Source organism: Babylonia areolata, chromosome 29 (assembly GCF_041734735.1).
Source record: "Babylonia areolata isolate BAREFJ2019XMU chromosome 29, ASM4173473v1, whole genome shotgun sequence".
Classification (NCBI taxonomy): Eukaryota; Metazoa; Mollusca; class Gastropoda; order Neogastropoda; family Buccinidae; genus Babylonia; species Babylonia areolata.
This window is the reverse complement of record NC_134904.1, coordinates 3516943-3543427: the sequence shown is the minus strand read 5'-3', so window position 1 is coordinate 3543427 and position 26485 is coordinate 3516943. Positions and strand designations below refer to the sequence as shown.

The following is a 26485-nucleotide window of genomic DNA, read 5'->3' as shown; positions in this document are numbered from 1 at the left end:
ACTTTCTCAAGGAGGCGTCACTGCGTTCGGACAAATCCATACACGCTACACCACATCTGTTGAGCAGATGCCTGACCAGCAGCATAACCCAACGCGCTTAGTCAGGCCTTGAGTGCATGCTTACATATTTGTGTACCTATGAAAGTGGATTTCATTTTACGTAATTTCGCCAGAGGACAACACTCTCGTTGCCATGGGTTCTTTTTCAGTGCGCCAAGTGCGTGCTGCACACGGGACCTCGGTTTATCGTCTCATCCGAAAGACTAGACGCTCAGTTTGATTTTCCAGTCAAACTTAGGAGAAAGGGCGAGAGCGGGATTCGAACCCACACCCTCACGGACTCTCTGTATTGGCAGCTGAGCGTCTTAACCATTCTGCCACCTTCCTCCAGGGCAATATTTTCAGGAACATCTCAGCAAACATATATCTGTCATCAGTCTGACAAATGTCGCAAAATGCATACGCGTCTCTTTTCCTCCCCGGCTTTATGAACGGCTGCTTCTCAGTGTTCCTTCCTGAAGGTCTGTGTCATCATGCAATCATGTCCAAGGCTGTGATTCAAGTCCCTCATATACACCTGTATTATTTATCTATTGCAGATTTCACATTATTGCTATAATCACTATTAGTACTATTGATTTCAATTTGGCCCAACTGACCATCCCGGGCCAACTCAACTCCTGCCAGAAAATGAAATTATTGATTTTTAAGAGGTTTGAGGGGACCTCTGCTCTGTGTGTGTGTGTGTGTGTGTTTACAAGGAAAATGTACTTATCACGCAAGTTTGTACTGTACCGATATAACTGACCTCTGGTTTCTGCTGCTGCAGTGTCTGTTCCACTGACAGGCTTGTGTGTTGGTTGAGGAAAGAAATGGGGAAGGGGGATGACTGGAGGGAGGAGGGGGTGGGTATGTGGCTGGTCATATCAATTTCAGCAGTCATGGATTCTCAGCTAGAGCAAGTGGTCACGGTCTTGGCTCGGTGCCAATTTTGCCACAATCATTGACTGTGTGCTTTTATCCACCCCCACCCCCCTCTCACCATTGGTAGCAGAGACTCATTGAGAGCAGTGGCAATTATGCACATGGGAGGTGGTGTCCGGTGGTGGGAAACAAGAGTGAGGGGTGTATTCAAGTGAGGGGATCAGAAGGAGGAAAATTGAGGTCATGTCTGTGTTGACTAGATTTCAGTTATGAATATGATTCCACAGAATGGTTGTTTCTGGCTGTTTTCTTTTCTTTTTATCAGCACACAGGACCTTCACACTGAGATGAGGGGGAGTGAGAGGTGAGAGGAGAGAGAGAGAGAGAGCAGTCAAAGTACAGGAGGGGAGGGGGGTAGTGAAGGGACAGGTGATTTTGCCAGTGGTAGTGGAAGGGTGAGGTGGAGGTGGAGGAAGGTTAGGGAGGGAGGAAGATGGGCACAGCCATTCAGTACATTTCTCTCTTGGACTGACTACAGACAGGTCTCACTGGCCATCAATTAGGTAACACTAACGCGTTGGCGTTTTTCTTCCTCTTCCTTTTATCCCCAGAAAACGGACGTTCCGTTTTTGACCAAAACCTAAAATCAGTCTCAGGACCGCGGAAGAGTTGCACCCATGTTTCCATAAGTCTTAAAGATGTGTCTCCGGCAATGGTCAGAAAGCTATCTATGGGTACACTTGTACCCACTCAATACTTAGGGGAAAAAATGTTACGGTCGGATTAAAAAAAAAAATTTTTTCCAGGACATGCAGCAAGCATCTGTATTTCCGGGACACCCTTTCAATTTTACCAATTTTCCGGGACAAATACGGGCCCTCAGTGACTGCAGGCACGCCTGCCAGTGTCATGTATCAGGAAGTCAGCACGAGTATTTTGGCTCCATTCTGCAGTGGGTGAGTTCCTTTCTTACTGATGAATTTCATCATAAGTATCTTAAAAAAGAAGAAAAAAGCCCAAAATTAATCTTGTTGCTGTGGTATGTGTGCCAAGAACATAGTGCACTATGAGCTGCAGTTTACCATCTCGTCCAAAGCTGTGTGGTATGTGTGCCAAAAACAGTGCACAAAGGACCGTAGTTTACCATCTCATCCAAAGCTAAACACACACATTATCTTCACAGTTTAGTCAGAGAGCAACCCCCCCCCCAAAAAAAACAAAAAAAATTAAAAAAAACCCAAAACCAAAAAAAACACACACACAAACAAAAAACATACAAAGTAAAATAAAATTCATGGGGAGTGTTCATTAGACAAACTATTTTATCTTCCACCTTTGACAACCCTGCCAAGGATGGTAACGGTGCATGCATGCATGAAAACTTTTGTGCATGTCTGTGAATGCATGAAGAGAAGAGGAATGAACACAGGGAAACAAGAGGCACTTCCAGTAAGCCTTGTATTTCATTATTAGTGCATGCCTGTTACCACAACTCACCTGCAAGTCCTCTTCCTTCTTTTCCTCCTCCTCCTCCACCTCATCATCATCGCTATCCAGATCTTCCATTCCTTCAGGCAAGGGTGGCGGGAGAGGGGCAGGAGCATCCAGCACCTCTTGGGGCAAGGTCTTCAGCAATTCATCCAGAGGCAGATCTCCTTCTTTCTGAAGGTCTTCCAGTTCCTGTTGCTCATCCGCCTGCACAGGCACAAAGCAAAGTTTACTGAAAAGAAATAATACCCCTGAAAACAGACTATGGCTGCCTACATGGCAGGGTAAAAGCAGTTATACACGTAGAAGCCCACCTGGACATATAAGTGAACATGGGAGGTGCAGCCCATGAACGAAGAAGAAAACAGTAAATCAAATAAAGCCACTGAAACGATAAGGAGTCATGACGATTGAAAGTTATGGATGGTCACACAGATGGAATGAGCCATACCATACCAAACTTTCCCTAATGCATTCAACAAAGAGCAGAAAGTACCTGACACATGGTAAGCAATTGATTATTTACAGAATTATTTTTCCTTAAATGACATTCACCAGAAATACTGAGACTCAGTAGAGAATAGCCATCAAGGCAGAGCTTTCAAACCCAATAAATGATCTAAATGATGTTGGCCATGGTTTGGAAATGAAAGGCTTCCCTAGAACTGCAATCTCAACAAAAAATCTCCAGATCTTTAAAGATGACTTTGTGTACAGTGTGCGATTCACTATCAAAATCACCAATGCTGAGAACAGGAGAGTTTCTGGTAGCCATGAGCTAAGTTCAGATTCACTAACACACCAGAGGCTGTTGCTGCTGCTTTATATTTGAGTGTTCACCTTACGCTCTATCACTTGCCACATTCATCACAGACATATATCCACTGACCTCATTGCCTTCTGCTTCATCTTCTTCCTTCTGAATTGTCTCTTCGTCGTCTGTTGAGTTTTCACTTGGTTCAAAGTCGGCTGCCAAACATAATAAACATTGCAGGCTAATGAACAAACCCTAGGAGGCGAACAGCAAACATCTCTCTCAAGCATGCACACAGAAAAAGAAAGTAATGGCAAAGTCCATGAACGAGTTATTAGAAAGTCTGCTAATTGTTAAAATTTGTTTGAACACTACAGGTCAGCTTCTATATGGGAGGAGAAGCAATACCATGGGCATGGTTTCTACACAAGACAACTTGTTACATAATATATGCCATTGTCTGTATGTCACAGTATAAATAATCCTGAGAATGATTTCACTCTTTACACTACTCTCAATATTGGAAATTGCAGCAACTGTGTTTGAGTTATGAATTACATACAGATTTCTTATTTTTCCCCTACAGAAAACACTGCAAAGATCTTAAGATGTTTCAATATTTCCTTTTTTTTTTTGCAAAACAATCCAAGACACCTGTGAGCTGAATGATACTCACCTCCGTCACTGGAATGAGATGGAGAAGTAGACACAGAGCCATTGACAGAGGAGGCCGCCTGCAAACCCTCAGTTAGCCAGGTAGAGTACTTCTCTGTCTGGTCCACAATGAAGTTCAGGTGAAGGTCCAGGGCTCTCTTCTTCTTTTCATCAAGTCGCATCTGCTGCTTGTATTGCACCACCTGCAAACACACACACATTCCTTGCTTGTATTCCATTTCTTTCCTTTCGTCCAGTGTTAACGCAAAAGCTGATAACAGCATCAATATTATTTTAGAATACAAGTCAGCTGAAAGAAGGATTAGCATATTACAAGAGAAAAGTTTCCAACTCAAAGGAAATTTTCTATCTAAAATTATGTTTAAGAGTGCACTAGTTGGTCACAGTTAGGTATGTGTAATGAAACACTTCTTTTATTCAGTGACTTAACCTTCTGACTGCGATGTAAGCTGTTCTCAAACGGCAGATAATCCACTCTCCTGCCACTGCCATGAAAGCCATACCCAAACGGCGGATAAATTTCTTCGTCTTGTGAAATCTCTGCACTCTACATTGGCTCCCCAATGAAGCGAGAATTAAATACAAATTTGCATGTCTCTGCTATTCTGCTTTCCACCCAGCAGGACCTACATATCTTTCTGACCTTATCAGTGTTTACACTTCCACAAGAAATCTCCGCTCTTCCTCTGACTGTTACCTATTGAAACATCCTGGTGTCAATACAAGAACCTATGGTGAATGCTCTTTCTTCTTTGCTGCTCCTCCCATCTGGAACAACCTTCCTTATCATATCCGTGCATCTGATTCCATTTCTGCTTTTCGCTCGTCACTAAAAACTCGTCTTTTTAAAACCTATCTATAAGCACTCTCAGCTTCCTTGTTCTCCAACAATACCCATGTCAGCTCACTTTGGATGTATGAAGAGTGGGAAAGCGAGAGTGTGTGTGTGTGGGTGGGGGTGGCGGAGGGTGAGGGGAGGAGGGGTTTTGAGAAAGAGTGGTCATGAATGTTTTATGTAACTTGTAATATTTTTCTTCCATGCAAAGCGCACTGAACTCTTAGAAATGGCACTACATAAATGTACATTATTATTAATATATTATCTTGTATGTCATTTTGGAATTAATAAATTTGTAGCTTTAGATTCACTGGGGTCCCTCTACATGGAAACACCCTATGTCACCCAGGAAGAACTGTAAATGTTTTTTAAAAGTAATTTCATTGGCTGAATAGAGCATGTCAACAGCTCGATCTCTATACAGGCAAGCAAACTGGCGACTCTTTGTCCAAACCGGATGTGAGCAAATGACATAGAATTTAGTGGCTGCTCAATGAAAATAAAAAATGAATGCTTGATAAAGATGATAAATTGCAATTTACATTTCTTTAGAAGAGGGAGGTGAGGAGTATCAGCCTACTCTTCCCAAAAACAGCAGAACTGAGTTTGACTTTCCTACCAAACAGCACTGAACGATTTGAGAACACATACTATGTGTAACAAGACAGACCCATGAGAAGTATTATGGGATGGGGGATGTTTCAAATTTCAGTGATCAAAGTGAATCAGTACACAAGGTCGTGTGGGAAGGGAAGGGGAGTGGCAGTGGAGGTGGTGTGCCAATTTTCAGATCAGTGGGTTTGACACTGGGCTGCTTATTTTGATCCAGACATTTCTTTGTTGGGGATGTGTGTGTGTGTGTGTGTGTGTGTGTGTGTGTGTGAGAGAGAGAGAGAGAGAGAGAGAGAGAGAGAGAGAGAGAGAGAGAGAGTGTGTGTGTGTGTGTGTGTGTGTGTGTGTGACATATTCATTTAATCACACCAAAAGGAAATTTTCTACCTAAAATTACGTTTAAATAACATATTTACCGTGACCCACTAGTGCAGACTCCGGCAGGGGTCTGACATTCCTGTCCTGTGCAAACTACTATCCGCCTATGTGGAGAAAACAAAAGTAGCTACGGCCGATAACCTCCCGGAAGTAGGTAACCTCCCCTTGGCCCCCCTGACTAGCGCCCTCTTTTTCCGGCAGCCATCTGACTCCTGTTCCTGTGCTCTTCACAATTTTTTATAATCTATTTTTACCGATGTTCAGAAATCGAACATGAATTTTTTCCTTCGCCTACTCTTTGTATGTGAAAATTTCCCCTCAATTAGGAATCATTTATTTGCCAAATTCCCTGGCACGCTAAGTGTTGACTCTTTCTTACCAGTTATAAGTAGTATGATGGTATTGTCTGGACAGTGTATTTAGAGCCTGCCAAAGGAAGAGACAGATTCTTACTACACGTTCACTGATGTTCAGACAGGTTTAAGAATTTCACCCAACATCAGGGCAGAATCTTGTAACTGTCCCTACTTTACCAGCAGGACAACAAAAACTACAACAGGCAATGAACAGCAACAAAAAACCAGTGTTGTGCCCATATTCCCCACTGAAGACCACATGGATCCAAAATTGTGCAAAAATACCCAGTCTTTCCCAAAGAGACAAATGAGTTGGTACGGGCTTTGCGTAACACCAGGTCTGCCCCCATGTTGGGACCATACCATCTTCAAGCATGGCCCAGACTCCAGCTGCCTGGGTGAGGACTGCAGAGATGGAGGATTCCAGCCATCTGTATGAACAATCTCATAGACCAGAGTGCTGGTACCCTTACTCTGTTGGTCAACCTTGACCCTACCCTCTGCCAACTGTACTCTTAACATCCTCTGGCAGTCTTCAGTCAAGGACTATGCCCTGGCTCTAGAGACGTCTCAATTATAGGGCTGGCCAAGATGCTTACCACTGGACGTTTGTGATAGTAAGAAGAGGAAGCAAACAAGATCCCCCGATGTCCATTTCTTCCCAAGACAGACAAGTCATGAGGTCTTGTCCAATGGATTTTAAGGGCAAAATTGTTTGACACACAGCTTCTGACACCTGATGTTTGGTCACCATAATGGTATTGTCTGGACAGTGTTCTCTGAGTCTGCCAAAGGAAGAGACAGATTCTTACAACCTGTTCAGTTGATGTTCGGACAGGTTTAAGATTTTCACCCACCATCAGGGCAGAATCTCGGTAACTGTCCAGTGATATCACAAAAAGAGCATCACCTCCACTTCACCAGAACAGCAAGTATTTACATGCTATAGTAAATATATATATATATATATATATATATATATATATATATATATATATATATATATATACATTTCTTAAAAAGGCTAGGGGAAGAGGGGGTGCTCGTGGAAATTACTGACAGCTGAAAAAGTTGTGGGTTTGAACCCAATCATAGACTTTTCACTGAGGTATTTCAGCCACCTTTAGGCTGTGTGTACGATTAGCACAAGCTCAGAATTAAACCATAAACCTTTAAATGGCATGACAGGTATCGGGTCCAATACTGACTATCTGATAAAAAGCCATGCAGACAGACCTCACAACTACACATCAACACAACCATGTCCCCTCCCCTCACTGTACATTTCACATCCTTCAACTGGCACCTTTACCTTCTCAATATTGGTCCAAAACTCCTTCACCATTTTTGCCATGTGACTAGCAATCTTCTTCAGCTTGGTGGCTTCCTCTTTCTCTGCCTTCAGTTCTTTCTGCTCCTGCTCTTTGAAGTAGTTGGACACCATGCGGGCAACCTGCAAACAGCACCAGTCCCTCCCACTTCACTCACTCATCCACATAAACCAGCGTCAACAAAAACCAGACTTGCCACACATTTACCAGTATAGTTCTGAATAGAAATCTGTTTCCTTATAATCAAGTTTAATCAGTCATAGTTTGTGACACCTAACAGCATGTTTGGTCACCATAATGGTACTGTCTGGACAGTGTTCTCCGAGTCTGCCAAAGGAAGAGACAGATTCTTACAACCTGTTCAGTTGATGTTTGGACAGGTTTAAGACTTTCACCCATCATCAAGGCAGAATCTCGGTAACTGTCCAGTGACACAGATCATCCAAACATTTATGTGTCCTGCTGGAAGATATATCATGCAACATTAAGTGTCAATGAAACAACAGAAAGAAAGAAGAAAATGTGATTTTAAGGGCAAAATGGTTTGACACATAGCTTCTTACACCTGACGTTTGGTCACCATAATGGTATTGTCTGGACAGTGTTCTCTGAGTCTGCCAAAGGAAGAGACAGATTCTTACAACCTGTTCAGTTGATGTTTGGACAGGTTTAAGACTTTCACCCATCATCAAGGCAGAATCTCGGTAACTGTCCAGTGACACAGATCATCCACACATTTATGTGTCCTGCTGGAAGATATATCATGCAACATTAAGTGTCAATGAAACAACAGAAAGAAAGAAGAAAATGTGAAAAAAAAAGCTTGCCACTAAAAAGTACAGGTTCACATAAGATGACTGACAGAAAAAAATGAGGGTGCTGCTTATGTTAACAGATGGGAGGTTACTGAGGGTGGCTAAATGTCACAACCACTTTTGATTTTCCCCCTGAAGTGGATAAGTAGTTTGCACAGGCACAACACTGACACTTGAAAAATCATAAATGCAAAATCATGACATCAAATCTTCCCACCTTCAGAGGCAGTTGAAATTTCTGGTCTTCCATTTTCTCCAGAAGAACACCAGTTGCTTCGATTTATTATGTCAAAAACCTTTCTTTTTTTTTTTTTTTTTGACTGATCAGCAGAGAATGTGTCAGGTTAAGGTGACCAAGTACATCAAGAAATCAGTTCTCAGAGCATACACCTGACAGGTTGATGTTTGAGACCGATAGCACCCTTACACCATACAGACATACCGGTGACTCTAGCCTTGTTGTCTCTATATCATGTGTTGCTGTGCTGTGCGTTTGCTGTGTCCCAGTTTCTTCTGCACAGTAGCGAAAATAGTGAAGACGAAGAACACATCATGATGTGTCAGGATAAGGTAACTAAGTACGTCAGAAAGTCAGTACTCAGAGCATAGACCTGATGGGTTGATGTTCGAGACAGATAGCACCCATACATCACACAGACATACAGGTGACTCTTGCCTCGGTGTCTTGCTGTGTCTGAATGAATTTATTCAGTGCAACAGCAAAAACAGTGAATAAGATCACATATCAAGATGTGTCAGGAGAAGGTAACTAAGTACGTCAGAAAGTCAGTACTCAGAGCATAGACCTGACGGGTTGATGTTCGAGACAGATAGCACCCATACATCACACAGACATACAGATGACTCTTGCCTCGGCATCTTGCTTTGTCTGAATTCAGTGCAACAGCAAAAATAGTGAATAAGAACACATATTATGATGTGTCAGGATAAGGTAACTAAGTACGTCAGAAAGTCACAAATGTTATCTTTGTCTTCTGCAAGCAATTCTGCTAAGAGGAGCTGACAGTCGACAAGAATTACTTTTCTGTCAAGTTATGTTTTACTAAGTTATTTTCAATTCTACTTTTATCAAACACCATGTAATTTTCAGACTCCAACATCAAGCCCAGTATTCTATATTATCAGTTACTGTTGTCCTGTGTGATTTGGAAATGTGTCAGGATAAGGTAACCAAGTACATCAACAAGTCAGTACTCAGAGCATAGACCTGACGGGTTGATGTTCGAGACAGATAGCACCCATAAATCACACAGACATACAGATGACTCTTGCCTCGGCATCTTGCTTTGTCTGAATTCAGTGCAACAGCAAAAATAGTGAATAAGAACACATATGATGTGTCAGGATAAGGTAACTAAGTACGTCAGAAAGTCAGTACTCAGAGCATAGACCTGACGGGTTGATGTTCGAGACAGATAGCACCCATAAATCACACAGACATACAGATGACTCTTGCCTCGGCATCTTGCTTTGTCTGAATTCAGTGCAACAGCAAAAATAGTGAATGAGAACACATATCATGATGTGTCAGGATAAGGTAACTAAGTACGTCAGAAAGTCAGTACTCAGAGCATAGACCTGATGGGTTGATGTTCGAGACAGATAGCACCCATACATCACAGATATACAGGTGACTCTTGCCTCGGTGTCTTGCGATGTCAATTTAATCAGTGCAACAGCAAAAATAGTGAATAAGAACACACATGATGTGTCAGGATAAGGTAACTAAGTACGTCAGAAAGTCAGTACTCAGAGCATAGACCTGACGGGTTGATGTTCGAGACAGATAGCACCCATAAATCACACACAGACAGACAGGTGACTCTTGCCTCGGAGTTTCACCATAACCCTTTGCTAAACACTGACACATTCCCTTTCTATTAAGCTCAATGTTCACCTTTCTGATGCAATCCATCAACCTATCTTTCAGTGTCTGTACCGCATCTGTTGCAGAACACAGACTGTGTGAGAGTGACAGAGGGGTGAGGATTATGGGCAGAAATAAAGGAATGAGGGGAAGCATTTGAAGAGACTTTTACACAGAACAATTCAAAATTTGATACCTTATTAAATAAGATTTCAAAAATATATTCTTGTACCTATCATTCAGCCAAATACTATTTTCAAATGCAAGACAGAATTTGGTTAACATGATTCTTGCCAACCGCACAAGAGAGAATTTCCAGACTGCACCCACCTTCCTGGCAGCCGCTTTCTTCCATTTGCGTTCCTGAATGAAGTCAGCAGCCAGCCAGGTCATCTCTTCCAGCAGGTAGTCCCAGTGGGCTTTCTGACGTGGGGGCTCCTGGACCCGAGGCAGGCGTTTCGACGACCACAGTCCCTCCTTCCGCAGCTCAGCCACTCGCTGCACCACTTCCGCTTCCTGGAAACACCAACACCACCATGACACAGCATCCAGAGGGAAGTAGGACAGCAAATAACCTGACAACCAGTCTGTCGATACAGTTTTATCGTCTATCAGCTAATGTAGCCCCAGAGAACAGCTGAAAACTTTTAGCACAGACAGTAATTTTTTTTTTTTTTTTTTATATTTAAATTTTTTTTTTTTTTTTTTGTGCATGCTTCAGCTAATAATTCATACCAAAGACTATGCCAGGAAGTACAACCACCCCACACACCCCCCTTTTTTTTCTTCTTCTTCTTCTTTTTTTTTTTTTTTTTTTAATAGTGTGTGTCAGAATCAGCAAACATTGTCCAGTTTTGTCAAACTCATCTTCAGCAGAGGAAATGTTTCATGCCATTCCGCCTCTTCAATACTAACCACTGAAAAGGACAAATGGCATGATTTAATGTGGCCACTGTGTAATTGAGGATGGGCAGAAGACCAGCAACCCCAGAATGAGTCAATGGCACTCAATTTCTGAGCAATACTAACACTTTTTAAACCGACAAGAAAAAAAACAAAGAAAAAAAAAGCAGCAACAGTGATTAACATCTCAGACTAAACAGGAAGGTCAAGGGCTTAAACCCCATCATGTGACTTTGGTCACCATATGGCTTCTACTAACCCAGTATTCAGTAAAGAGTTTATCAGCTGAACAGGCAAGACTGGAACCAGAAAGTCAAATGTCACTTATATACTGAAATATTTCAAAAGTGTATTCCTCTTGTATAGAGCTCCATGCATTTCACAGATATATAATAATGGAAAGCAATACAACAATAATTTATGTGCACTTACATACATACACACATATATACATACTAAAACTCAACATTAGTGCTTTTGACAAGTGAACATTTCCATATGTGCATTTGTATCTATCTAACCCTGTTATATACAGAAATATCACTGTAACATTTTGATCACCACCCGCATGCTATGCCAAAATGTGATCAAAATGTCACCATAATATTTCTGTCTGAGATAGGGTCTGAGAAATAAACACATGCCCATTTGGAAATTTTCTCTCAAAGACACAAGCACATAGGCCAAGGGGTAAGCATAACTGGCTCAATGGGAAGACTGAAACCAGCAGAGTTAGATCCTCACTACAGATCATGACACCTCAGAGTGAGCCACTATTCAATCTCAACCCCCGGGAACATATTCTCCCCAAAAACAGCACATAAAGCATGGTGGCAGGGTCTCTTGGTAAATATTCCAAATCGCATCTTCGTCTGTCTCTTGTCACAAGGAGCCCAACTGTATGTATGTATATATATATATATATATATATATATATAAAGGGAAATTTTCTATCTAAAATTGTGCTTAAGCAGGAATATCAGACCCCTGCTGGAGTCTGCACTGGTGGGTCACGGGTTAAGTATGTGTAATTAAAAAAAGGTTCAAGATTAACTATCCAGTGCAGTAGTGAACTAGATTTCACCTACAACACATTATTAAAAGTGTCCAGCAGTACTTGTACTATGGCCTTGTACATCCTGATATATCATCGTGTACAATGCTGAATACTATTAAAAGAAAACTCACCTGTTTTGCTCTCTCAACAATGACTTCCTGCGAGCTACCGGAGATGTTGTCATAAACAGCAGACAACGACTGTTGGCGTGTGTGTAGTCTCTGATTCGGTGATAGTGGTGGAGACTTCACTTGTTTGAAGGACGCCAGTTGTCTGCAATAATCATCAGAATGTCATCCAAACAAGTTTGTTCCTGACCACTAACTCTGGCCAAAGAGATTGCAGTCACAGAATGTGTTAAGTAGTGTCACAGAAGTAGTCTAAACATCACACCGAAAGTTGACTTTGATGCAGACTTTTATCAATCTTCACATCATGGACAGATCTCCCTTTTCCATCCAAACAATGGCTTTGACACTGCATATTGCCATATATTATTTCCAACTCAACCATCCTTATTCCAATCAAAGATTTACCATCCTCCATCCCTTCTCAACTTGTTCTGTATGAGGAAATCTGGTGCCATTTATCCTTTGATTCTGCCAACCTCTGCCCAGTTACCCAAATTACCCTTTGACAGCAGCAGCTTTGGGGTCCTGCGTCTTTGACAGCTGCTGTTGCAGCTGTGAGGTTGACGTTGCAGCAGCAGTACCGGCAGTGGAGGGGGATGACAATGCAGAAGAGGAGGCAATGGCTTGAGAAGCGGTGGCTGAGAGAGTCGTGGTGGTGGTGCCTGCACTCGCTGTCTGCGCTGAAGGGGCTACAACTGAGTGTGCCGGGAGACAAAAATAAACCACAGCACTAGTTATCCAGAAAATAGCACATCAAGTCACTACTGCCTACAGCTTTCAACATCCATGTGGAATATATCTGTTGCACAGACAGTATTGACATCTTTTACTCTCATTTTTGAGTGGATAATCTTTTCTTTATTAAATTGAAAGACATCATCATTTCCTTCATGTTCAGTTTTAACAATGAAAAATAACTAAAAATGAAAATGTCTTTTTTTCTTTTCTTTCTATTTCAAAGACTTCAAAATCTTTTTTTCAATTACAATTCAGTTCACAAGAGAATTTGTTCATTCATTAAATCCAAACAACTTTAGCTGACCTTGCTTTCCACATCAGTGCCACATTACAGACCAACCAAAAGCTTATCCTTCTACTGTAAATGTCAATGATAGCCATGCAAACACAATCTACTGTCAGCCAACACATGATAAAAAAAAACAAAAAAAACAAAAACAAAAAAAAAAGAACCATGTTTTCAAGTGCTGATCAATTGGGCCAGGGGCAGGTGGGCTCTAAACAGAGAAAACCGAATTAAATGAGGGTGGAATGGGGGGGTTGGGATGGGGGAGAGGACGAAAAGATCCAGAAAAAAAGGACATGATCATGACCTATGAACATGCAAGTGAGCCAAAAGCCATGGCAAGGACTACAGCAGCCAAGAACAATGTGTGATGAGAAACTCCATGGAAAGCCAAGCAGCCCAATTCCTTGCTGGTCCATTGGTACAGTCCACCGCCAATGAAGTGTCTACTGTTCGCAGCTCATCCAATCTGTCAGCCATACACATCCACATCCTCCACAAGCACCACAGACAACTGATTTGCTTTCCACAACAGTACCCACCCCATCCCTGCCAGCATGCTATGTAACTGCTGGGACAAAGCCATCATACACTGTGTACATATAGCCCTTTGGGCAGAGATTTCTTTCTTTTCCAAATCATGAAATATAAAGGGTGAGGGAAAAGCTTTCTAGATAAATCATGCAGAAAAAAAACAACCAAGCATATCTTATGAAAAGCCTGTTAACTAAGTTTTGTTTTCTAAATTATAAAAGCTATTTGCTCATTTCAGGAAGGCACACAATCAAAGCAACAAGATACCATAGCCTCTTTCCCCTGCATTAGATATAAGATCAAAAAAACCTCCAGCTATTTAATTTTGTTCCTGTTGTGTGCACAAGTGTAGGTATGCATACATCCATGCACATTCTCTCTATAGTCTATCTATAGTTTATACAGTTCTGTAATGTTGATATTTGGTAGGCCCATCCCCCTCAGGCGTCTTTCACATCACCGAGTTTGCACACAAAATCATCAAAAAATGTTTTTAAGTAATCTTTTCTGGAATGTTTAGATTTTAAATTGTTAACATTTTGATTACAAGAGCAGCATGTCTCAAAAGTGACAACCATTCAGACAACACATAAAATTACAGAAAAAATCAAACAAAACAAAAATTAAAAAAAGGCACTGCCATCAAGAACATCCTCTTTCAACAGCAAAGAATTTACATGCACCGTAATAATCTTTGACCTTCAATAGACTACATCCCCGTTTTGTCTGATGAATACTGGATTAAAAAAAACTCAACTGTCACGCCTCCAAATCTTTCCCATCATGAAGTTTTGACCTCCACCTTTTGAATTTGACCGTAGTTTCCACTTTCAATACATATTCCACTCACAACCGATCAGGAGATTTGACCTACAAGCTTCATCTGTTAACCATTTTGAGATCTGTCATTTTTCCTGTCGAGTGAAGTGATTGCCTTGACACTGGACTTATCACCATATCCTCAACACCAGGGGGACTACCTGAAAAGTCTTCCTAAAAATCATTATGGTTTGTTTTGTTTTTTTGTTGTTGTTTTTTTTAATTTGATTCCCTCACCTAATAACTTGTGGGACTGGTAGCTAAGCAGTACTGAAGTACAAATGTGCACATTGGGGATGAGGGGGCGGGGGGAGAGAAAAACTATATAACTAAATGAGTAAACAGTATAAAACTACAAAAACTGTGCATGTACATGTCTGTGTGGATGCATGTGTACAGGGAAAGGGGTGGAGAGGGGACTGCACAACTGTACTGATTATAGCTTCATATTTAAAGAATATATATGGTATCTCCAAAAATCTGTTTTAATCAGTTTACAGCAATTATGTATTGTGAGATGATCAGCAGCTGCACAGATGACAAAGTAACTCCGCTGTTTGTAGGCAAGGGGCCACAATACGCTTGTTGTAATGGTTTATGGTGAAAAGTTCACATTTAAATTACCAGCATACTTGTTATAAAACACCAAAATCATCTAAACTAACAATGAAAGCAACATCTCCAACGTCTCCAATTAAAAATACACGTTTCAATCTTCTATTTGCGGTAGCAATTTTTTTTTAATTATTATTATTATTATTATTTTTTTTTTTTCCGAACAAGTTGATCTCAAAGATTTACCACACCAGCTTTCTACATGCATGCAGAACAACAAGAAAAAAAGTGTTTATTATATATATTTACAGAACCAAATAAAAAGGCTATGCCAAATAAGCCAGACATCAATGCTCTGCTTGCTAACAGCAAACACCAAGGTAGTGCAGCAGGCATAAATACCTGAAAAGGCGGCACTGAGAGAGTGAGAGAAACCTGGCAAACACACAGGCCTGTGGCTGGATCGGTGTTCTGAGCCTACAAACACCACACACAAACAGACACACAGCACACTGCACTTCTCAGTTTAAAGCCACTTCCATCAACACGTCAAATGAATGACTTGCCCCAAACCACAATATATCCCATAAGCACACAGGGGGATAAATATCCAGTCAAGTGAGAAGATGAAAAAAATCACCAAAGAAAGACCATGAGGCTGTGCAGATACAGTATGCAACCCTCTGTCAACCTCCCCACTTCCAAACTCAATATATGTGGTGTCACTCTACATCTACATTCTCGGTCACCTACTCCACACTGATCAATGGAGAGATAGCATGTGCACATAAGAAGTGAACAAGAATCATGTACACATAAAAACAATGATCCACAGATATTCATTACTTTCTATTAGATATCCTTACCCATTTGTAAAAAGTTATCTAACTGTAAGTTATTTTCATGCTGAAAGGGGAATGACCTAATAAAAATAAAATGATAAAATAAACACAACAGCAAACGGGAAAAAAAAGCATATTTTTAAAATTTAGCGTGAAAACACTTGCTTTTCCACTCTCTTTGCTGCCCCAAACACAAAATTCACATTTGAGTGTTACAGCGAGTGATGTTTTTAGTGCTGAAATCCTGAACACTATCCAGATTTCAACAAGACAATCCATTCATTTAATCCATGCCATCAGAATATTAGTCAAGCCTGGGACAAGCATTTCAGCTGCTTCTCTTCTTCCACACTCACCCTTTGTTCAGTTTTCAAACAACAAATCATATTAGCTATGACACTTATCATGGAATTCTTTTATCCTTTCCATAACGAACCCATTCAACCCTAGGTAGTAAAGTCTTGGCACATTTCCCTGCCATACTGATACAGAAAAATATGTTAAAGTGACCAATTTTTTTCTTAAACCCGACATGTGTAAACTAGAAATACTGTACTTTAGCTTGAGGTTAACTCACTCCGGACAATGGAACGCTATAGCGTTCCTGATGTAAGGTAGCATTCCGGATGATGGAAAGCAAAAGCGGTTTCGACAATTAAAATTTTTTTCCATGTTTTCCTCATGGGGTAGCTAACAATCGCAGCTACACCAGGCATTGCGAACGTGTCAAGGGTTGAATGGAAAGTTTCTTCATGAGATTTCATAACAACACACTCCACAGCGAGTCAGGGAGTTTGGGACCCCACACAGCAAGCTAATCTGCATACGTATCGAAAATGGCGTCGCAGGCGATACAAGTGGAAATTTTCTGAGCAAACTTGATCACGACAGTGGCTTTTACCACTGCTGAAGTGATTAAAATGCTTCAAACTGAAGGTTTCGACATCAACAAGGATGATGAAGACATTGAATAAAGTACCTTCAGTGAAGAAAGCTACCAGCAAGAAGGTACTGATAATGACTCAGCTTCTGAGAGCAGTGAAGAGGGGGGGGCGGTCACACGACATGAGGAGAGGGATCAGTGGGTCAAGTACAGTGAGTTTCATTCAGTTACTTTATGTTTTGTATTTTTTTTTCCTGAACCCTAACAAATGGGTCATCTGTATGGAAAAGCAAGGGAGAAAACTATTCGTCCGGAGCGAGTTAAGGCACATGTGAAAAGGTGTACACCATTTCAATGATAGCAAATTTTGATGCCACAACAATGGTTGGACGCAGGGTTGAATAAGTTAATGTTAACGGATTAATGGATCCTTTTCTTTGTTCTTGGGCAGCAAATTTGGCTGCCTATTTTCAGGGGAAATTAATAATCTGTTTCATCTATATAGCACTAGCAGTTTAAAATAAAACTAGGAAAAAGGCCCCCTTCACATTTTTTGACGCCGCTTCCTCTTATGCAAGGGAGGCTATTTGCCATAGCTTCTTTCGATTTCTCTGCATAGCAGACTTGTAGTTTGGACAGGACAGGAATCCAGACCCCTGCCAGAGTCTGAACCAGTGGGTCACAGTAAAGTAGGTGTAATTAAATTTTCTTTTCTTTTCTTGGTAACCAAACACAGGTAATAAACGCACTCCAGTGATATGTGTGGCACAACTGCAAAATCCAGGAAAGTTTTCAGTTAGAGATAATGTGTTTGTGCAAATGATGTTTATGTGTCTCCTCTGAACCTCCTCGATGCTTGACGGATGGTTTCTAGAAACACTATAATGCCTTTCTACATCAACTTTATTGCACTCTATTTCAAATGAAACTTTGTCATGCCAATGTGTGCACGCTCTCGTATCAAGGCACTTTTAAAATACACAATCTGCTCCGATTTCCAAAGAATTTTAAAACACTGAAATTGAAGAGTTCAATTCTGTTCAAACCCTTTTGAATACAAGTGATCTTAAGTGTAAAAATATAGGACTGGGCAGGGGCACATGAGATAAAAGTGTGCTATGCATGCAAGTGTCCACCTGTATGTGAGAGAGAAATGGATGACACACACTGCACCGGCATGGGTCAGATTCTGTCCCAAAGGAGTCCCGGGGAAAGACGGAAGTTATTCCAACCGAATTCCTAGTCTATAGAAATCAATGGTGAATGGAGAAATGAGAAATGATGTTGACATGGAAAGACATAATATAAAGCTCATGCCTCTGGCTCTCACAGTGATTAAAACACAATAACCTAACCATAATGTATTTAACTTTTGAATAACCCAAGCTTGGTGCATACAACCTTAAAACTGCATTTTAGCAGAACAAATTTACATAACCTGAGCTTAAGTTTAAATATACTGACATCCATTAGAACTTAACATCACAAGACGATTCTGATCCATACCAGAGAATACATATTCAGTTTCTGAGATTATGCCTTGAAGTTCTTGTAGCTGCAGCTAATGACAATGGACAGGTATACACACAGACAATAAAGGACTGCGACACTGACCCACTTTGTTTACACACAAGAGCCGGTAACACTGTGGACAAGAACCAGCCATGCTAACGGCAATGGGTACACCCAAAAAACAGTGGTGTGGATGAAACCATACAAGACAGTGGCACAAAGCACTGGTCTAAAATCCTAGCGCCAACAATCAAGCCTGAAGCAGCCTAGTGATGTCAACATCACTGGACCATGTCACACCACAGTCAGCCGGATACTCCCAGTTCGGTTGGTGTAACATGTTGACCAAGTAAAGCCTTTCAGAGAAAAAAAAAAAAAAAAAGCAACACCTCCCTTTATACGATTCCCACACTGCCCAGTGTTTTCCCCATCCCCACCCCACACTGATCAATAATCCAAAGAACTGTCCTTACAGTCTTTTTGAAGCTTAAAGAAATCAATTCACCATGCACCAAAATTGAAACTGGAAACCGTAATCAAGCAGCTGTTTATTTTGGCCAAGACCATGCTACTTGCCAAGCAAGAACTCCAGAGAAACGCAACACAAGCTTAAGAAAAGACACGAGAAAGCAGACAGATAGAAATTTCCATTCCATCTACTGAAATGAATCCCCCACCCCACCCCCCGGTGAAGAACAAAAGAAGTCTTCAAACCAAAGCAAAATAAAAAAAATAATAAACCCCGGAGAAATAATATCAAAGCTAACAAAATAAACCAACCAAAGAGCAGAATAATGCAGACATATAAGAATGGGTTAAAACAGAAGTTGAAAAGACATCAACCCAAAAGGTCGTCATACCTATCGTTTTGTGTTAAAAAGGACGTTAGAAAAAAACAAAAGGTGGCGACTACCCAATCCCTAGCCAGATGAGCCCCATGACAGAAGTACCACCCCTGGATGACACAAACTAAGACACAAATGAAACAAAGGAAGAACTGGCTAAGAGGACAGATAGATCACCATGACAACCATCCAATCAAGCAGGAGGAAATGTGTGAAGCAGGCAGGCCAGGCAGGCGGCGCAGAGAGAGAGAAGAAAATGATGGGGTACCCTTCACGTAGGCCGAGAGCTGGCTGAGGAAAAGTTGTATGGCGGGAGACTGCGCGCCACTAGAAGAAGGGGCCGGGGCCGGGGAGGTGTTAGTGCGATGGGAAGAGGGGGCTGGGACAGCGGTGTTACTACCTTGCTGGCTCAGGGCCGATACCATGGGCGGGAGGGTGGTGGATATGGCCACTGGTGTCGCCAGCGGCACATTACTACCCGGGTTTGTCAGCACTTTGACCTGCAACACATCATGATGACACCAAGTCATTCAATACAGACAGAGCAGTGATAAACATTTCTTTAGAACTCTGTATCAGATTAAGACCTACACTCCAAATATAAGCTGTGAAAGAAAATCAAATATGCAGCACTAACTTCCAATGAATCTAGATTTAAAAAATAAATAAATAAATTTTTTTTTTTTTTTTTTTTTTTTTTAAAGCCACCTCAACAATGTCAGAGTATTTCACAGAAACTTAATTACAAGTATGGAAATCATCAACAGTTTTAGACTCAATTCTCAGTAACTTGGGGCTGAAGACCACTGCTTTTAAGTTTGTCAAAGAAATTACTGAATAAAGGATTCATCTGTAAGCACCATTAGCGTTAACACAACTGACATATTCAGCATTTTACATTGTATCTAGATATGATTATCCACAAAAAAAACCGATCTATCACACTACTGATCAGTCAACAATGAAGTAAACCTTTAAATCAAAAAACCTATTCCAAATCCACAGCCCCACCTAGATACTGAATACAACAAACACTTGGATGCTAAAACTTAAAGAAAAGACACCCAAAGTAATCTCGAGATCTGCTCAATCGAAAAATGTAAGTTGTCTCTTTTACCTCAGAATTGATTTCCTTCACTTGCAAAACATCTTCCTCTTCATCACTGTCCAGCTTGCCTGACGTCAGAAAGCTGACAAGCTGTGGTGTAGGACGCTTTTTCCAAGTGTGGTAGTCCATTAAGTTTTGACCATTTTGCAAGAAAAACATCTCAGTCAGGTTCTCAAAGTATTCTGACTTCAGTTCTTTCATTTGTTTATGCTTCAGTTCTATCAGCTGTTTTCGATAGTTAGCCACTTCTGCGTTCGGAGGTTGCTTTTCTTCCAGACGCATTTTTTTCCTCGGGGGTGCTCCACTGGCTGTCCTTAGAGATGGAGGCTGACCCGAGGGGGCTCGTACTTCAAGCACAGTACGTGACTGTGCTGTGATGTTTGCTGCCGGAATGACAGCAATGGCACTGGTGGTGGTGGTGGCTGCAGCAGTTGTGACGACTCGGCGCTGCGTCGAGGACAATTGCTGCTGTTGTTGAGGGTTGAGGTTCATACCCAATAAGCTATGCTGCAGGTTGGAATGTGACAAGGTAGCCGCCATTACAGGAACGGCACCCCGCACTGGGCTCTGACCATGGTGGTGGATTGTGGCCCCTGTCGCTGACATACTACTGACAGCAGGCAGGGTAGGAGAAGAATGAGGGAAGGAAAGAGGGCGTGCTAGGCGAGGACGTTGTTGTGGTTCACCAACTGCTTCTGTAGCCGTCAGGAGTGTGATGGACTGCTGGGTGGCTTGCTGCAGAACTTGCTGCAAGTCCTGGGCACTCACAGCAGACAGACCAACAACACCTGTAACACGCCATGGACTCACATACTGATTCAATAAATCATTCATAAATGCCAAGAAAAAATCTAACAAATGACTTACACACTTATTAACAGAGAATAGGACTGATCATACTTTCAAAAACTGCTGAACAAATTCTGTCAAGAATGCAAGGAATAAGTATCGAAAAATCTTGACATCTTGACATTATGCATTTTGTCAAAAACTTCAGCTACCAAGCATTAAAATCAGTACCTGGAGCACTGAGCTGTCGCTGAAGAACATTGAGAGTTGCAGGAATCTGTACAGTGTTGGCAGAGAGAGAGGTAGAAGGGGACAGAAGGCGAGAGACAGTCTGCGTTGGCACCATCACAGCTTGAGGGCTCATGGCCACAGGTCGTGCTCCGGCCACAGTGGTAAGAACCCCTTGCTGACCTGCAGCCACCACACCTGCAATCGCACTCAGTTTATCCTATTCCAATTCATATATTCTCAGACAAAATCACATCTGCCACTTAATATTTTTCATCAACATCTCTGCCGTAAATGCCAAGCTCATACTTGCAGTTAAGCAACTTTCTCGCTGGCACACCACAAACAAAATCCACAGGCAAACAGAGCTTGTGCCAATAAAAATTCAATCTGCTACTTCACTTTAATGTGCCACAATTAGTAGCCAGGCAGATTAATTTAAACACTGGCATAATCATATCTGTAAGTACTGCTCTTCAGTCTGAAAATTCATGCCAAACTTGGGGGGGGGGGGGGGGGGAGAAAAAAAAAAAAAGCCAAGCCAAGCCAAGCCAAACACACAAATGATATGTATAGGAAATTTTCTCTATAAAATTAAAATTATGTTTAAATAACATATAAAGTGTTGAGCAGCTGAATAACAGATTTTACCAATAGAATAGAATAGAACAGAATAGAATATCTTTATTACAAAGTGTACCGGGGTCACATGGAATATTGGGGTGGGGGGTGGGGGGAGGGGGACAGTACATAACAAGATACGAACATAAATCAAAAATAATACACAAACACAGATTCAGTAGAAATATGATACATACAAGTGCATATCAATATAAAAACTTGTGCATACTCACACATGCACGCACTGCACACACACATGCACGCACACACACACGTTTGAACAGAAGCTGCATATTGCATGTGGATGGGGCTGATGACTAGATATTCAGGTACATGGTTGTTGGTTGCACAATTCTATTTATCACACTGGATTTGTTTGAGAGACAGGGCACTGACTGCTTTGGGGAAAAAGCTATTGGCGAAGCGATTGGTTTTCGTCCTTATACTCCTGTACCGTCGACCAGAGAGGAGCATCTCGAAAATCCCAAAAGCTGGATGTGATTCGTCCTGGCTGATTGATTTTGCTTTTTCGAGTAGCCGCTTATATGTTTTCTAGAGAAGGTAGATCAGCCACGGTAATCTTGGTGACAGTTTTTACGATTCTGTTAAGGGCTGCAACTTCTGCCCTGGAAATGTTTCCATACCAAACAGTCACAGCAAAGGTTAGCACACTTTCAGTGACTGCTCGGTAGAAATCAACGTTGATTTTTTTTTTTTTTTTTTAATTCTGAACTTTTAGAGGCGCCGAAGAAAGTACAGGCACTGTTGTGCTTTCTTAATTTTTTTTCTATATAATTCTCCCATTTCAAATCATTGGACATAATGCATTATCAACAAACTAAAAATTCATCAAAAGGAGGAGTTTGTATTATACTCCATGTTTGGTGTCATATACTGTACCATGTCAAACTGATGCAAACTAGGCCTATGGTTTGCTCTGTTTGGCCAAATTTCGCGCGGCTAACAGTGAAAAGACGCCCCTCTTAGTCTGGCCCGCTCTTAGCCAATCAAACGCCTCTAACAGCTATAAGCGCTGAATCATTCCGAAAACAATTTTTGTTTCTTATTTTTTTATTTTTTTCAATTATGTAGTGATCTGACTATTCCCATCTCTGAACAAAAATATGTGCACTGAGTGACTTGTTCTTTCAACTCTCTCCCTGTCCAATCCATGCTAAACAGAAATGTGAATACCACTTCATTCCACATTCAAGATTCTAAGCTGTAGAAATGTCATTGTCATTATTTCTGCAACAATGTCTATTATGACTAACCAATGGTGGGAGCTGCAGTGACGACGGGTACCCGCCCTGTGACGCGGAGCTGACTGACAGCTGGATGGGAGGTGGTGATGGCACTGAGGGCAGCAATGGAGGAGGATGTGGTGGAAATGCGCCCCTCCTGTTGCTGGGCTCCATCATTGTGCTGCATTCTGCCCTACACCTGTCAACAAACATCCATCACAACTGCTGCAAGTGTGAGACAGCCTTCAAACAACACACTCTTCAAAGCAAACAACTTGGAGTTTACCACAACTGCACCAGAATTAGGACCAATACAACCGTAACTGCTGGTACTTAATTGTTTATGTACTAAACTGTTTAGGGGACAGGATTCAAGCCATTTTCAGTTCTCCCTCTCTTCGTTGTACAAAAGACATCCAAAACCAACCTTAGTTAACTTGTGCATGAACCTACACTGGTTCCAAAGATCCAGATGCTGTTCAGGGGTTAATTTCTCAACTGGGATGCAGACCAGAATAGGTGAACAAGAGAATACACATGCCTAAACATTGTCAAAACTAGTCAGTTACTACATGCCCACAATATGAAGATAAAACACTTTGCGACATTCCAAGAGCAAACTTCAAGTATCTTTCAAGTAACTGCCAAGCGCCAGTTTCAAAGATCCAGCCAAACTCTTAGTGCATATCAAAAAATGCCAACCCCTGTCAAGTGTTTGTAGGAACAATCATGAAATCTGGTAGGAACATTTTGAATTTGGTAGGAACACTCGGACACACAGTACAACGAGCATGTGATCTCCCCTAAATGAAGGGCACAATGCACAGACATTTTTCAGTGTATATTTGGCTGAATTGTTCCCTCCGCTGCTTCTTTCAGCTGACGCATCTGTAGCACTGTGTCGCTTCCCTTGTCTTTGTTCCTCTTGTTTCTCACAATTGGGATCCATGGCCAAGTTCTGAAGTTTCCAATCCCTTGTTTCTTACTTGCACACCATAGCTTAATCCAACGAACAGACGCTGTTTGACCAGGATGCAACTTGATTTAGCCACGTTCTCTCTTGTTTGGGCAAACCAACATGGTGACTCGTCCACTCAATGCTGTTTCTTTATAAACATGCACATGATTAGCTAAGCACCAATATGAGACCACGGTTGGTAGTGACTGCCCGGGCCTCATGATCAGTAGGTCCAGAGTGTCTGGGTAATGTTATGACATGAAAGCATGTGACCATGCTGCGTAGCGTAAAATGAACTTGTCAAAACAATTCTGATATTGGTGGATGGATCGTCAGAACAAACTGCAGTCAAGCATAAAAAAGTACCATGAAATTGTAACAGCTGGCATCCCTGCACATATGCATCAATCTGCCTCATGAATGCAAGCTGTCATTATGTTTGACAACACCATAGCTAAATGGTCAAAGCACTGGACTTATAACTCAAAGGTCTTGGATACAATTTCCATATCATCACCAATAACTCAAAGGTCTTGGATACAATTCCCATATCATCACCTGATAGATCAAGGGTAGAGATCAGTTTTCCTAATGATGGCATACTAGTAAAGTGCTTAAAAAAAAGACTTTCGTTCTGAGGGTCCCAGGTTCCAATCCCGGTCACAGTGCCTGGTATACATTTCTCACAAAACCCCAAAACAGATGTGGCAGTGCACATGGTGGGGGAAAAAATGGTCACATATGTAAAAGCTCACACAAGATATCACAGGAGCCAATGAGGTATGGTTAAACTTGGAAGCAGCAAGTTACAAGTTCTGGTACTTGTTTACTGATTACTTACATTCCAAGCTTTGTTTCACTATAAATGGTTACTCATGTTCATTGCTTTCTTTCATTAATGAATACAAATAGCACCCTCACATTCATCAACGAAAATCACAAGTTTTCAAATGGACCCTATTGATTCTTACAAATTATTGACAATGTTAGTGTACTGTACACAATACTCTGGAAGTCAACTGATCTTAATCGAAAGGGAACAAAAACAACCTGTAACACCAAAGGTTTTTAAAGCAGATGATACCACAATTGTAGTCAAGTCAGCACATTAACACATCTTTGAAACCACCTCAATCTACAAACATTAATCTTAGTTTTTAATCGCGTGCATGGTTACATAATTTTATTGCATATTACCACAATCACAACCTCTTGCAAACAATGTCAAAATTGCTTCTTTTTTTTTTTCATAGGGCTTTTTTTCGTGGGGAAGATACATACCTTATTAACAAAATGAACCTGAAAACCTAAACTTGCTTTAGAGAAGATAGACAAAAACTTGTCAAGCTGAAATCACAGTGACCGTGTCCATTGTCATGTGAATGGACGAGTACGACAAACAGATCGGACACCTATGTGTAATTAAAACAATGTTTATATTGCGTCGTATCATAAAAGGCGGGCAGAATAAACGCAGTCCGTGCAAGTGGTGAAAACTGACTACTCAGCAATACACAAACACCAAGATCACAACAGAAAAGACACCAAAATTCACTTTGCTAGTGCCCAACAGCAAACCAGAAACCCCAAGACCGCGTGTTCTTGTGCACTGAATTCTGGGCAGGCGCAGAAGGCGCCTTCGAAGGCGGCCATGATTATCATTTTCTGAACATTGGCTCACCTGATTTTTCATAAGTTTCTCATCTTGAAGCCCTCCATCATGGTCAAAAAACCCACTTCCAACCGTATTAGCACCTTAGCTAAACATTTTTACCCAACGTGCAAGACAGACCTTAAAATAGATACATAAAATTGACTCAAACTTCTACCACAAGCGTCGAGCTGTCTCAGGCAATAGTGAAAATTTTATCTCGTGCGCATGTGCATAACGATCAGAACTGTTTCGTCAAACGTTTGATGCAAACTGATTGGATGCTTATTTTCTCATTGACAGAAATAAGTCCCCGCTGTCTCGCCAATAACCAGAACAAATCAGCCATAATTGGTCGCTCAGTCTGTGTCACTTTGTGTAATATTGTATTAAAAAGTGTATAAGTAAACAACAGCACGAAAGACCAGTTCATCATAAAAAGGAGACGATTACTGCGGAAGACGCCAGTGCTTTGGTCAACATTCCCAATAAATGAAATGGGATGTATCTCGCAAGTTTTAGCCATCTTTCCTTCTAATGATGCTTCGAATTTCAAGCGAAAATTGAATATGGTGCTGCATTTCTGAAAACAAATGCTGACTTTGAAAAAAGATGCATGACTGTGTGAATTCAGGCGCATGAATATTGGTAATGCTAAGAGCCAAAACGCTTTGTAACAACTTGTCTCATTGGATATTTTTTATGCGGCGAATCACACACGC

The 26485-nt window shown here is 41.3% G+C and overlaps 1 protein-coding gene across 6 annotated transcripts in view; it reads right to left on the bottom strand.

Annotated features, from left to right (window-relative positions):
• LOC143274983 (helicase domino-like) overlaps window positions 1-25979 on the bottom strand; it is a 95032-nt gene extending 69053 nt beyond the window's left edge. For 3 of the 6 annotated variants that reach the window (XM_076579011.1, XM_076579016.1, XM_076579013.1), the window contains exons 1-13: window positions 25794-25979; window positions 23185-23353; window positions 21293-21487; window positions 20282-21060; window positions 19565-19664; window positions 15485-15559; window positions 12650-12845; window positions 12151-12292; window positions 10390-10575; window positions 7338-7478; window positions 3843-4023; window positions 3302-3381; window positions 2422-2619 (exon numbers count right to left, since the gene is read on the bottom strand). In XM_076579011.1, the coding sequence (XP_076435126.1) occupies window positions 2422-2619; window positions 3302-3381; window positions 3843-4023; window positions 7338-7478; window positions 10390-10575; window positions 12151-12292; window positions 12650-12845; window positions 15485-15559; window positions 19565-19664; window positions 20282-21060; window positions 21293-21487; window positions 23185-23341 (2430 nt within the window). In that variant the 5' untranslated portion in view covers window positions 23342-23353; window positions 25794-25979. The remainder of the gene's footprint in view (window positions 1-2421; window positions 2620-3301; window positions 3382-3842; window positions 4024-7337; window positions 7479-10389; window positions 10576-12150; window positions 12293-12649; window positions 12846-15484; window positions 15560-19564; window positions 19665-20281; window positions 21061-21292; window positions 21488-23184; window positions 23354-25793) is intronic. The other 3 variants (XM_076579014.1, XM_076579012.1, XM_076579017.1) reach the window with 3 other exon arrangements.
• Between the last annotated feature and the right edge of the window lie 506 nt (window positions 25980-26485).